The sequence below is a fragment of the Halyomorpha halys genome, unplaced genomic scaffold (genome assembly GCF_000696795.3).
Source record: "Halyomorpha halys isolate HHAL.00 unplaced genomic scaffold, Hhal_1.1 Scaffold512.1, whole genome shotgun sequence".
Classification (NCBI taxonomy): domain Eukaryota; kingdom Metazoa; phylum Arthropoda; class Insecta; order Hemiptera; family Pentatomidae; genus Halyomorpha; species Halyomorpha halys.
In genome coordinates, this window is record NW_027108254.1 from 389846 (window position 1) to 405433 (window position 15588).

General features: G+C 28.7%; 1 protein-coding gene across 1 annotated transcript in view; it reads right to left on the reverse strand.

The window, feature by feature from the left end:
• LOC106683750 (protein FAM43A) overlaps positions 1-14971 on the reverse strand; it is a 145316-nt gene extending 130345 nt beyond the window's left edge. The window contains exon 1 of the mRNA XM_014425424.3: positions 14774-14971. Coding sequence (XP_014280910.1) covers positions 14774-14924 — 151 coding nt within the window. The 5' untranslated portion in view covers positions 14925-14971. The remainder of the gene's footprint in view (positions 1-14773) is intronic.
• Between the last annotated feature and the right edge of the window lie 617 nt (positions 14972-15588).

The following is a 15588-nucleotide window of genomic DNA, read 5'->3' on the forward strand; positions in this document are numbered from 1 at the left end:
TCTAAATGTCCTATAAACAAATATAGTTTCTTGATAATATTATAAAGGAAATTTATTTTCACCTAAATAAAAAGAACATGATATTGATATTTCTAATTAACTCATGCATTTTCAATCAAATTTCCCAGAAAAAAAAAACATATTGAAATACAAGTGTATTTGTTATATTGAAATTAGTGTGAAATACAAAGGTTTATCGTAGGCATTGCATTAACCTAACTTCTAACTATATATTTTACGACCGGAGAACATTTTCAATTCCTGTTTAAAAAAATCCCACGAATAATGAAACTTTAAATAATCTATTGTAATTATAAATCTTTAACAATTAAATAAATTTATAATAAAGGTAATAATTCTGAACAATAAGTATGAAGTCCATATTCGATTGACGTACCATTGGGTTGTTCCTTACAAAGATTATCAAGTGTTCTGAAACTTTCATCAAATTTACTTATTGTATTTTTTAATTTTTTTTTTTTACAGTTGTAAATTTAAATATAAGAAAAAATCCTTATTCTTGATTTTTCAGGAGGTGAAAAATAAGGTTCAAAAAAGTTTGTATAAAAACTTATCCGTTCAATACAGATTTAACCAGGATATTATCATAATATATAAATTAAATCGATAGAGAATTATTTTCTGAGTCTGACGAAGTACACTAAACTAAATATTTTTTGGACTTAAATCCTTTATACTTATAAGTACAGGATTGACAAAATCAGCAATCCCAAAGTTCATGAAAATTGAAGAATAATAACGTTTTGAAGTAATGACAATTTTCTTAGAATTTATACTGTATTCCTGGCAATACAAAATCCGTGACCTATTCCCGAATTTCTCGACTGGTTGACATCCTAGACAGATTTTTATTAATGTTTATATAGATTGTTATCATATACCAACTGCTATTTTCATAAATCATTTAGGGGTTGCCCCCTAAAGTTGAGAGATTGACTGGAATATCGTGTTAAGTAAGTCGTTATTACTATGTTACAATAAAATGGCGTTTAATTAAACCTCGAGTTAGTAAATACTGATAAAAAACAGTTTCTTGTCTTTTCAGTCTTGTTTGTTGTGAGGATCCCTTGCCGATAGCTTATTCAGTTCTAATCCTAGGTGTATTTAATGAGGAGAAAGCTAACTGTAAAGTACCACGGGTCCACAACATAATGTAAAGTTCATCTGACAAGATCTTTAAAGATTATCCAATGGTTATAATATGTGACTTAAGAGTTTAGTATAGAATGAATGGGTCATTATTCATCGACAACTCATAAGTGACACCAAAATAAAAAAAAAAATATTATAAATGAGCGTCCAAAGCAAGACAGTTGAGTCAAATAAAGCTAAGAACATGTTTAAAGTATGATATCACTCTCTTATTTAAAAAAGTAAACATAGTTCTATATCGTAAAACCGACAAGCAATAACGATTTCATAATTTCAACTGAGTAAACAAAATTATCTGGTTGGATAAAATAAAGAGATTAAAACTTCCACGAATTCCCATTTGACACCAGTAGACACTGTAACGAAAAAAATCGATGTGATGTTATCTCGCTCCTGCGTTATGACTCAATCCTATAAAACCTGGAGTAATTTTGCTCCACATCATCGTGAGTAACATGTTCCAAAAATAGAAAGAAGCAGTAGTCTAAAGACATCGTAACGTGTTAAATTACGGTGCTGGAACCGATTAGCCAAGGAGCTGGTTTTTTTTCTCTTGGCGAAGAAAAAAATACTTAATTAAATAATAAAAATAATGCTAAATTATCAAAAAATGAGCAAACTGGTCTTTAAATTTAAGATAAAGATGTATAGTTTAGAAATGATTTTGTTCCAGAAAAATATTCAGCGCTCCACTGGAACTTCGTTACAAAAAAAACATAATGCCGTGAAAATTCACTGAACACTCCGCCAACTTTCAGCGACGATAAAAAGATACTAGGTCGACGGGGGCAGTATCTAGCACAAAGCCATGGGACCAGGGGTTCAATGCCGTTCCCGAACGAAGATGCCCCAGTTCTACCTGCTATACGGTGGCGTGGAATTCGCCCGGGTTTCCCGTTTTTCTTCTGTCACATCCTTGCATTCTCTACGGACTACTTCTGTAACACTTTCATCGCTTCCCCCTCTCCGCTCTTTCGCCATCGCTCACGGGAGCTTCACTTTCTAATGATGAAATCATTGATGCTAAAGTATTTCCATTTAAATGTAACTTTGATAAGCAGCATATTTTCACTGGCTTTCTAAAAAGATTTAATTGAAGTATTTAGTTCTGCTTAGAAATAATTCATAATAGAATTGTGAGTTCATTATTATTGTTATTCTTAAGTTGTAATTTTACATATGTCTTCTGGCATGCAGTGTAAATCAATGATTCACTAGACAAACTATCCACATCAAATTATTATGAATTCGAGAGCGAAGAAACCTTCCAATGAAGACACTCCTGACATAATACAACTACTTAATGTAATAGATCTTCAGAGGCGTTTCAGTTTTCTTGTCGGATTTTGTGTTAGTGTCAGTCAGTAATGTTTGCACCTGTTGGTGTCCAGCTAGTAAGTCATGAAAATTTTTGTACAGTTTTTTTTATTATCTCACTTACAAATTGTATGTACAAGGACCAGGGTATCATGATTTGTTTGTAATGTAAATGGAACTGTGAGTGATGTATCAGAGGAAATTTAATGAAAAGATCTGAATGGTCTGAAGGTGGGATTTTTTGCAGAATAGTAAATAATTCAAAACAGGATTTCCAATTTTTAAAAAGTTTTTAAAAATGATTTTCTCGAATTTTATGTAAATGGCCAACTTTAAGTCAGGAATAAATAACATCATTGGCACTAAATTCCCAAGTCTCTATTTGTTATATGACAATTGATGGATTTATTAATTTATATATTTCAGTCTGCTAACAAATTCTAAAAAATATTCTAGAAAAAAGTCTATTTCTGTAAGAAAAAAATTGAAATAGAAGGAAATTTCTACTTCGAATATCATTTTTTGAAACTACTAGGGGGTACCCCCTGCCAGCCTGTCTGCGACCGACCTTATTTTACTAATTATATAACTGTCCATTTAATTGTACTTCTCGTTAGTGAACCTACTATTTTATTGGATACCTAAAATGTATATGTAAAATTAAATAGTTCACGGTGATCACTAATTTTGTTTTATATATAATAGAGATATTTCTTTTATGTCTTAATATGCTTCGTTCCCAAAGTTAATTTTCCAGAGATTTTCCTCCCATACTCCTAACCATTTCACAAAAAATAAGAAGTTTTAACTATATATGATCACTACAGGGTAAAATCAGGATATCTCAGTCTCCTCATAATATTCAGAAGAAAAAACATTTGTAATATGTGTCTAAATATAAAAATATGTGTATGTATTATTTTTATAATACAAATAAAACTTTATAATTATAACTAACAATAGGCTTTGATAACAAAAAAGGTTTTGCTCCTTTAAACAAGAATGAACAAATAAACTTCATCTTGTAATCTCACATTCTTTAAACTTGATGCATATAATTCGACAATGATTTTAATTTAAGCTCATATTCTTATGTTTTTACATGTTCAACTACCCACCGTCAATAAATCTATTAAAATCGTTATTATTCATTTTTAAAAAAAGAAAAAATATCTAGATGCCTCGTTTCACTTAGTATTTTTTTTTTCTGTATTTAAGTAAATCATAAACTTTTTAATAAATATTTTTGTACGAATTCAAAATGTAATTTTAAACTGGCACTATCTTGAGGTCGGTGTGAAGTGTACACATAAGAAAACAAACAATGACAAACTCACAACTATAGAAACGTCCCTTTACTGGAGGATCTATTGCTTAATGGATTCAGCTACCCACCTGGAATATCGCCGACGTGTTTGGAGGATAGGAACTCCACAATAGGATTTAAAATATTTTTTAATTATTATATAAGATACAGTTAATTTAAGTTAAAATTTTTTAATTTGTTTAGTGATAGCCCCTCTCGTTCCTTATCATTTCTGTTATACAATTTTCTCTTTTTCTAGGAACATATAAATATTACTCAAGACAATAGTAAATACCTCACCACGTTTAAGTCTCGTGATGCAATAAACATTTGCATTCACAAACATTTGCGGACACCAAATATTGCAAAAATATATGAAAGAGGTTCTTTTTCAGATTTATACAACTCCTTACCTTTTTAGCGTTTTATTTTTTTTTTCAAACTTGCACGAGGAGACCAATCCGTCGTAATGAGGACTTTAATAACAACGTAATGACAGAGCTGTAAAAGATAATTACCTCCAATTTCGTAAATAGGCTCTGTAAGTGGAAACGTTATTAGCTAATGTTTATGACATGGCGACGTAGGTGGTGTAGCGTGATTGCTGAAAGGACAAAGTAGGGCCGTTAGCCAACATGTAAGAATGTGCCAGTTCAAAATTATTATTAACACTAAAGAATGGAACGATAGGTTAAATATTTCTTAAGAGACCTTTTAAGGCTATATTTATAAAGCATCGAATTTCTTTACTGAGTGACCCACAATCAAATATACTTACATGAATGGAAAAGTATTTTTTCAGAGGTATGAATAATGAAACTTTAACTGGAAATAATGTTTTCTGGAATGGAAGAGTATTTTGTTTCTTTGTCAATAGTCCAAAAATACTTTCCATTTGTAGGACTAAGTCCAGCTAAATGTCCTTCAGCCCTTACTTTGCATAGGCAAAGTGGAAAGATAGAAGGAATTCTTTATTTCTTTAATGGTCCGTACAAGGATATCATTGATTTTATTTAGAGAGGAGGGCATTTTATTTTACATTTTCATACAATCAGTTACTATTCCTTTTATTATAAAAACTAAATATTTAAATGGATAACAACGGTCCCTAATGGATATTCCTGTATTTTGAAATGAAATAAAATGAAAAAATAATTTTATTCTGGGGCACATGTCTCCTAAGAATAAATACATAGTTCATGTATTAAGATTTTTATCTGGCAAGCATTTACAAATATTCAGATAGTAAAATGAAATTACATTGCTATATTGGCTTTACTACTATTTATAATGATAATCAACATATGCCTATTTATTTTATTACAATGATGTGGAGGTTTAGTAATACAATAAGAGGAGGAAAAGGTATTGTTTAAAGGAAAGAATGGATGAGGACTGGCGAATGGAGATAGAAAGAGAATTCCAGAAGGAGGGTATATAAAAATCAATTTACATTTAAAGAATAGGTGATTGCTAGATAAATTTAAATTCAACTTTAAATCTCGAGAATTTACATGGTTTTCCACCTGTTTTTTCCACCTTCAAATATAAAAACACTCTAACACACAAAACACTCTCTAAGTAAAAAATTATATTTCCTCCTTTCGATTTAAATAGGAATTTATAATCTAATCGATTAATTTAATCTTCGCTGAAATAATGATAGTATAAATGGGTGATAAGATGGCAATACTTTATTTATCTCGAGTTTATATTAGTTTACTATTAATTAATTAATATTATTTTTATATGTGACTTAACCTATCTTTATAACTTTGAGATTTAATTGTCATAATTGATGTCTTTCTTTTATTTTCTTCTTTTTACCCATATACATTATGAATGAAAATACTATGAGTTCTAACACCCATTTTTCTTGATTGTGACAGCTCACATTTTGATTTTTTAATAATTAAGAATATTAGAATAAAAAAGTGGAAAGAACAATATAAGTAGCGAACACGGTATTAATTAAACATTAACAATTGCTCATAAATTTAAAATGAAATAAATTGAAAATTGACAAGTAACATAAATGTTTTATAAATTGATATAAATCAAAATAAATAGTTAAAAATATGGAAAAAAATATATACACATATATATGTGTGTGTGAAAAACATATATGTTCCTAGCTAAACAAAATATGTTGTTTTAAACTAATCTAATTCCATCTTAATTACACAACACAAATAAAACATTTTTTACAGGTAAATTATATTTTTGGTAATTGAAAGAAGTAAATATAAATTGTGCGAAGATATTTATATTTTTTATTCACGAGTAATTAATTTAAAAGGTGAAATACTATAAGTCGTTGGCAAAAGTGTGACACCAAATAAAAGTTCAAAACGGTTTATTTATTTTATTTTTATGCAAAACAATTGATTAATAATTTTTTTATATTCGAAATTAAATCAGCACCCTAGTACCTACTATTAATTTTTTTGTATCTCTCAAAAATTGGGATTAAAATTTTACGTGGATTCATACTTATGCCAAGGATAAGATGGTATATATGTAATGGAAAGATATTATTTTATTAGAATGATACTTTTTTTGTCTATTCTATTTATTGGTTACTTCTACTTAAAAGAATCATATTAAAAGATTTTTTTAAAATTTAAATAAGGAGTACATTCATGATACAATAATAATGAAATGACATAATCTACAAGCTGAATATGATTATTATGTAAATCACAAGCTTACTCCTTATCATATCTCAAAATAATTAAAGATTTATTGAACTAGGGATTTCAAGAGATGTAAAATTCTGATGACATTGGCAGGTGTGTCTGTATCTTAATAAAGTACTGACGCCAGAGATTCCATCTATATTACATAATTTATGATGAATAAATAAAGTAAATTGTATGTTAAACCTAAATTTGCATTTAACATAACAGTTGTCGTACAATCCAAGTAAAATATCGAGATAAATTTTTGTTTAGAAAACACAAATCGTATAAATTTATTTGAATTCAATTTTAAAATTGTTATAAAATATCGTAAAGATTTTTAAAAGTTCATCATTTAAGCCCTGTCAGACAATTTCATTGATGAATTAATACATTAAAGCTGACATTAAACACCATTTAAATGAAAATTGACATGAAAACTTTAATTAATATAGTTCTAGCCGTTTTCGATAAAATGTGCAAAATCCACTTTATTAAGTGGTACTCCCGATCGGTCGGTGTTATCGAAAAATTACTTTCACACCCCTGGCATATATTCACCTTAAATATGTAATTTTAGTTTCACTTGACTTCTTGTTTATGATCTAGTCCATTCACACCTTCATAGACTGTTTTTTGAGCTTTCGACTCAAAAGATCTCAAAACTCCAAATATTTCAGTAGAGTTCTCACAGAATAAACAAATCAAAACCTCATAAAAGTATTTCACTATATACCTTCAAGTGCCAACGGTAGAAAAAGTTTGTATTTAATTTGATTTGTTCACAGGTCACACATACGTAAATTTATTAATTCATGTTTTATCCTTCTGTTTTTAGAGGGATCGGAAATTGATTTTATAAATATTATTATTTATTAATTAAAATATTTATTTTTATTAATATGTTTTATGATTATTATTAAAACTCGTAATACTTTCCCTTACTAAACATTCCATATGTTGTTAAGTGAGAGTAAACAAAAATATATTTATATACAATAATATTAAAAAATATATAAAATATATTTTCAATACAATAACATATTTCGGTGAGAAAGTTATTTTGAAATTTCCGTTGATATTTGTTGTCATTCGGAGATATTTGCAATCAGATTTCTTCATGCAGCCGAGCATTGCAGCAAGTCATGATTTAGGCCAACGAGAAGTAAAAGTAAATGCCTAAAAGAGCCTGACTTCCTTCTTAGTACCATCTGTTTAATTGGCGAATTAAAATACCACCTTAATGACGTAATTAAATTGTTATATATAATATTTGTTAAATACATAAAATTTTCTATTAAAAATATAAACCATTTGTATTTAGGGCAAGATATGTTTTATTATGAACTTATTTCTATTTTTAGCTGTAAAAGCATTACGCTTCGTTATCTTTTGTTAAACTATTGTATTCTTGGCAAGAAAAAAATATATATATTCGTCATTCCGACCTCGATAAATACTAAAATTCGAATTTACAAATACAAATTTTTAAAAAATAATTTTCGCCTTCAATGGTCTTCACTTTCTTTATTCGAAAATTACCAAAATAGGGATAACTCCAACACGAGGGCATCAATCTAAACAAAACTTAGAACCTCATGTAGGGTGGGGTAAGTGAAAAAGTATGATGCACACACTGCACAACTTATTTTTTTTTTTGTTTTTAAACTGTGTAAATGATAAGAAAAATGCTTGAACTTAATCACATGGATGTTTCATTTAATTATGTATGATATATGCACGTAATTTATAACAATGAAGTTTTTAGTCTTTATCATCTTACAAATGTTTTAAATGAGTTATTTTACATACGATTAATAAAACAAACTAGTATGGAAATTATCATTTTCATTAACTACTTTCTTTTATAAGTGCATATTTGTTTAAATGAATACAGATTTTCATAGAATTAATAAATTAAAGTCCATCAACAGGTTACAAAATGAAGAAAAAACTGTATTTTCCCTCATTAATGCAATTACATACAAAGAGAGTTAAATAAAAATTGAATATTCTATTTCAAATTATATCTTCATCATTTGAACATGTATTAGCAGCATGGAAAAAAATTGGTGTATTTCATTAAATACTCCTTATTTACACAATAATGATGTATTTAAGTATTAATCTAATTTCATTTACATTATTCACTAATTATCCTAATCTTAATTTATGTCACTTAATAATTTCACACTTACTTTTTCTTCTACTAACATAACAGTAGTGATTTTTTATTTATTTTAAATTGCTTAGTAAATTAGCAATAAATATTTCAAATACGGCATAGAATAGAAGAAAGATAACCTGGCTCATTAATATGAAATAAATGATTATTGAGAAGATATAAATAATAATAATTATTACTATTATGATTTTGCACAGGTAAATAAATCAAAAATTGTCAATAAGGAAATAGTTTAGAGAAAATTGCTCTGAACTGTAAACAGTGATAGCAAAATGATAATCAGAATAAAATATATAAATATATCTTATCTATTTTGTTTATTAATTTAGTTACCTTAAAATGTTTGTATGTATGATAGTTTGCAGAATTAAAACAAACTTTTGAACCATTTATATAATTTAATAAGACCATTAACAATATATTTTTTGTTGAATTTAAGCCGAAATGTAAATATTGTAAGTATTGCAAAATTAGATATCTAGAAAAACTAATTAATACATGTTTTAACAAAAAACAATATAAATTTTATATTAATTAAGTTTATATATTTTTTTAATTTAATGAGCAAAAATTCCATATATATCTTCTTCTAATATTCTTTATTTGAACATCATTTTATGGATTCTTGAAGTATATTACGCGTTTAATATGCCTTGCACGTACAGTTGTTAGCATATGACAGTTTTTATTCATATACATGCAACAAAAGAGTTCATGAACCTTTGACTGAGAAGACATGAGTCAACAGCTAAAAACATTTGAATTTTAGGCCTATTTATATGATTGTATTTATTATATAAATTTCAAACTAGGTGTAAATAATTGTGAAAAATAAATACCCGATTAATATATTTTTTACTAAAGAAACAACGCAATAAAAATTAAACCAACAAGTATAGATCAATAAAATAAGGAAAGATTTCACATCGCTAAAAAAAGTCAAGACTTTTAATAAAGAAATACAACAAAAATGTTATATTATAAAAAAAGTCACAAAGCCTTTTATATTGAAGAATTCTAAATGTTTATTCATAGAAACTATAAAAGATATGTTAATAACAAAGTAATTTGTAATCTGCAATGAATTTTTAAAATACGAATATTGGAGGATGTATCCGGATAGCTGTCAACTTGGTGAATCTCTTGACTGGAAATTCGTCAAGGTGGAAGCTTGGATTCATGTTGGATCTTAGCGTTTGTGCTAAAGTGTTCATTTAAGTCAGTCTATGGCAGGCATTAAGGTGTTATCCAATGACAGAATCATAAATTGTGATCTAATGGAGCACTTGAAATACCGAATTCTCAGTCGAAAGAATAAGTTTTTGGCAGAACCCAATACCCCAGCAACCGTAGTTTATAGTATTATATATTTATAGTAACTGTTTTTGAATGTTAATGATGTATGTTTTTAGAGGTCTAAAGATACAGTCAATAATAAAACAACAGGAGTAACAACAGTCAATCGAAATTTTATTGTTCTCACACTCACAGTAAAAAAAAAAAATCTTTAACTAATTGTTTGTTGTAATACAAATTCATGTTGATAAATAGAAACATTATTTACAATTATTTCGCAACTCATTTTTTTTATAGATCTAATAACTATAATATACATTGAAACCAGAGATGGGCAACGATGAAACTAATAGCTAAAATTGCCATTGATACAATATTTACTTATCAATGGTTGATTCATGAATAAGGGTCATATACGTGGCAATTTTAGTTATTAATTTTAGTTTTAGCTAATATTTGCTCATTTCTAATTGAAACTAACTCGCACAAGGTTTGCAGCAATTCTGTGTAAAAGTGAAATGGAGAATGTTAATTCTGTTTTTTTGCACATCTGGTTCTTTTGGAATAGGCCGATTTTTTTATATTTTCAAAATGTGAACATTTAAAATAACAAAAAAAACAAATCGTGTTTTTTCACTGAACGGCATGACTAAAAGAACAATAAAATCTCTAAACATAGTTCTTTTATCATTGACTGAACTTCAAGACCCCAAATAAATGTATGTATACATATATGTGTGTGTGTGTGTGTGTGTGTGTGTGTGAATATGAATAAAAAATGAAAAGTTTTCACTGCTGGAATATTCATCAATCTACGGAGAGAGAGAAAAAACATTCTAATATTACAACTAAGGAATGTTAGACCACTGTTACATTTCGTGACCAACTCTCAAACTACTTACATATCACGAAAAAAAAAAAATAATAAAATAAAATAAAAAAAAAAATGAAAACAGACCTCCAACCAAAGATATTAGATCCTGAAAATTAACATTAAATATCTTCAGATTTAAGTAGGATTAACTTAGAACTTATGAAGCATTCCTTCCTATTTATAAAAATATTTAAAAATCATTTCTATATTCTCTATACACCAACGACTGTCAGAATCGTGAATCTTCAACTTCATATTGAATCCTTATTCAAGTTAAAATCTTCTAAATTATATAATATTTGATCCAAAGCTAATTTTTATTCAAGTAATGTACGATATATTTAGTGTTCTAATCTAATATTAAAACTTCTTAAAAATTGATTTATAATACACTTATATATGATTCATATCAATCCATCGAAGGGTTCCTAGATCACTTAGCGCGATATCTCGCTCAAGATACTGTGAGCTCAGACATGACTCACTGGTTGATACAGCCTCCGTGGGAAGTCCTCTTGTGGTGGACTTCTCTTCCTTCGGAACCATTTAATGAATGTACTTAAAAAAAACTGTAGTCACTAATCGTTTGCTAAAAAATTCAGTATTGGTCGTCATTTATCGGAAGGACATTAGATTAAGAAGGTCAAGGAAAAGACAGGTATCTCAGAGGTACTGTGTATGCAGATATCTATGTCAAGGTGTTTAAGTACGTTTTTGATAGTTCCTATCCTTCGGTGAGCAGTTAAGGTTTTTTTTGGGAAAGGGAAAAAAATAATAGACTATGAATATCTGCAGATAAACTTGAGTCTTGAGATTTAAAATTATATTCAGAATTTTTAAATAATTAATTAAATATTATACTTTTGAATTACTTAAGTGGATTACTATTAGAGATTTGAATATAATAAAATACATTTTTGTGGATTTTTGTATAATATCAAAGACTTCTAAATAGTACAGTTAATATGATGCATATAATCGATTTTTAACTGCAATTATCCGTACTGCCAAGTTTACTTTTTAATAATTATTTTGATTATGATTTTCACAAATAATTATTTTTGTATGCTTATAATAATCCGACTTTTTGTAATTAAAATATATATATTATTGCTAAGAAGAATAAATAATAAAATAAAATATTGAAACATTTTCACACTACCATTTTATTCAATTCCAGATCCGTTTTCTTAATCATAAATTTACCCCCCAAAACTTCACTATATTCCGTTTAAGACTTTATTAAATATTACTATACTTATTAATTAATTTATGAAAATTAAGGATTTCTCAAAATCCTAAATTATGGATAAAATACATTTATATCTAAAACATTTTAGGGCAATATTATGAATTAAGTAGTAATACATCAAAGATAAGTCTAAGCAGAATATTTTGACACATAACACTATTTAACAGTTAACTATCCACTTATAGCCTGACAAACATGATCAGTATTTATACAATAAAGCGCCATCTAAATGTTATATCTTATCTAACTTAGTTATAGTTAGTAAATTTGTTTTCATTTGAAGTTTGACAGTTCTAAAACTATTTATTTGTGTAAGGTAGGATACAAACACACACACACATATATATACTTCAATTCATTTAGTAATGATGATCATTAATAAATGCATAATAATTAAAATATGATTATACGATTTAAAAAACAAAGCCTTGAGCCTCTAAAACATTAAAGTTAACCAGTAAACGTTTTCTGATTCAAGTACCATCTGGATAGAAAAAACAAAACAAGATAAATTCATAAAACATTCAGTACATCTCACACTAACAGGCTAAAGTATACACACTAGAAATAGTACACCAACAACTGCAACAAATCTCAACTCAGGTTTCATAATTTTATAAAATTGCCTTAAATAGATATTTAATTCTGATAATATATTTCGTTTGGATTAAAATTAATTAAAGAAATGTAATACACTAGCAGATATAAAAATTAAAAAAAAAAAAAATCAAGTGCTTCGTCTCTTTTTCACTTCAACTAACTTTTCCAGATGGTCAGTGATTTAAATCACCAATAGAACGTATTTAATGATTTTAAATTATTCTTTCGCTATAATCTAGATTTGATCATTCAACTAAGACTCCAGAGAGGTGGCCAGGCTTAAAAATAAAATAAATACTGATAAAAGAATTATCCCAAGGGCATTGAAGAATACGGGCGTGAGAATGTTCCCGACACATTGGAATGTAATTGATTTGTAATCCTCGGGATTAAATTAAAAATTGTGATTAAGCTTATAAGGAATGATTAAGCTGGAATGTTTGATGAGCATTGAGGACTTTAGCAAAGTACTTAATTTAATGGACGACTGTAGCGGTAGAAAAAAAAGTGGTAATTAATAAAAAATTGTAATATAAAATGAGAAAAAAATGAACAACTGAAGTCATTTAGAATATATATATATATATGTATAATGTGAGAAGTTCATAAAGAGAAATAAAAATAGACAGTCAGAAATACCTAGTGAAGGCAATCAGGTATTACGTCTGTCTGACAAGTGGCTTAGTGCCGCCACCTGGTATCAACCTTACAAACTGATTATATTGGATATGTCCCGACAAGGGGAGTAAAACATTCCAAAAAAAAAATTAATGGAACAGAATCAAATATTATTAAAAGGGAAAAAAAGTCAATGATTTCAAAACCATTTTCGGTTATCTAGTGAATAAGTTAATAAATTTAGTGTCAAATAATCATTAATCAATTAAATAGAATATATTAACTAAACAGCTTTCGTATAAATGCAAATTCACGCAACTTGATGAAAAATCGTTAGTTCTTTCAAAACCCCTCCAAAGAGAAAAGTCTTAAATTGGTCCAGAGGTTATTAGCAATTTGACTAATCTGCCCGTAATATAAATGAACTTGTAGATTCAAATGAAGTTCTTACGTTACTCTGACGTTGTTAGCGTAAAATAAGTTTACGGTTAAAAACTAAATAAAAACTCGCTTTTAAATTTTATTTTAAATTGACATTTGAAATCTTAATGAGTATATATATATTAGTCTATTATATATTAGTCTGATAAAGCATCAATGAATTACACTTTCCAGCGTTAAATCTTTTTAGTTGGTAAACATCACGTTTCCTTCGTCGAAGATTACAATACAAACATTACTCCTATAAACGTCAACAAACGTTGATTTATTACAGTCAAATCTAGAAATGTTGATGTAAAATTTCCATACCATTTGTTATGACAGATGTCTTCGAGGTAAACATACGAAATAAACCTAACACTCTCATATAATAACTGAATGATATAAAATTACAAATAAGGAAATAATCTCTTTATCCTATAACGTTATTATTAAATATTAATTATATTTTTAAGAGAACTTATTAAAAAATAATAAATTTATTGGTTATTATTTTCGGTTGCCTCAATTGCTATTTAGACTAACGTATACGTTAATTTTCATTAGAAATAAAAAGAATTGTTTAATATACTTTTTTTTTATTACTACAGGTCTCTATAGTTGTATAAAAACATTTTTAATAGCTGTGATGCCAGACTGATAAGTTTCTTCTTCTTCAATCAACAACCAAAAAATCAGTTATTTTCTAAACCGGTATAACTTTGTGTACCCAATGCATATGAATGTTAATCTATTACAGGAATCCACTCTTCTTAATGTAAGTAATGAACTTCTTAACAAGATTGAATTTTTGAGTACATAAACCTTCTAAAGAACGTTTGCGAATACCACCAGTCATATGCAAATGAAGGTGAGGCAAAGAACTGTTATACCATCGGCTGTGCCCTCAAGTATGCGAGGTGCATTCCAGAGCGTCCTCCACAAGACGTGGTCTTCAGGAGGCTATCCACCGCAACCCCTTGGTGCACCTATACACTTAACTTTTACAGATCATCCTAGTTGTAAAGCTAACGATAGATGAGGTACTCACCTTTAGCCCATGCGGTGAGTACGTTTCCGAGGTAGAGCACCTTGAAGCTGGGGTCGTACTCCGTGATGGTGACAGATCGGCGGCGACATAGCCTGCCCAGACCTTCTTTTACCCTGCGGAGGGCTCGCTCCCTGAAGTCCTTGGCCTCCATCACATCCTATCCTTGCGGCGGCCGTGCACAGACTGATCGCTCCTAGCATCCCCACCACCTTAACTCCCCCCCTCCACCACCACTGTTTACATTCACCTGTACCATCTCCTCCTCCTCCATCCTTTATCTTCTTTCTCTTACCGCATTGTCCTTCGTAAAAATAATGGTCCTCACTGGGGCCGCCTATAAACAAACCCCTGTCCTTGACATTGCTCCCTAGCTACAAGATAATTGCTATCTCTTTGCGACCAGCTCGTCGAGCATCGTTGAAAATTTCTGCGGTAAACTATTTCTGGCGTTTGTGATCTTTTTTCATACCTTACAAGGGAGGGATTATTTATTATAAAGGGATCCTTGATACAACTCTATTATAATTTAATCCAGGAGCCTGGTGTACAAAACCAAGTTTAAAAAACAGCTGCTATTAATTTTAAAAATTAGTTTCGACTAAAAACTTTTACTAAGCAGATCATTCATTTTTTTTTTGTCTTTCTTTCTCCTATAATTCCTTAACGGTGCATCCTAGCGAAAAAGTATATTATAATCAGTTAATGTATATGAAATTATATGTCAAATATAACCTAATAGTTCTGAGCAAACAACCAGCTTGCAACTGGCACAGCTGAGGCCCGTACCAATTGGGTTCTAATACCCAAGGAACAAC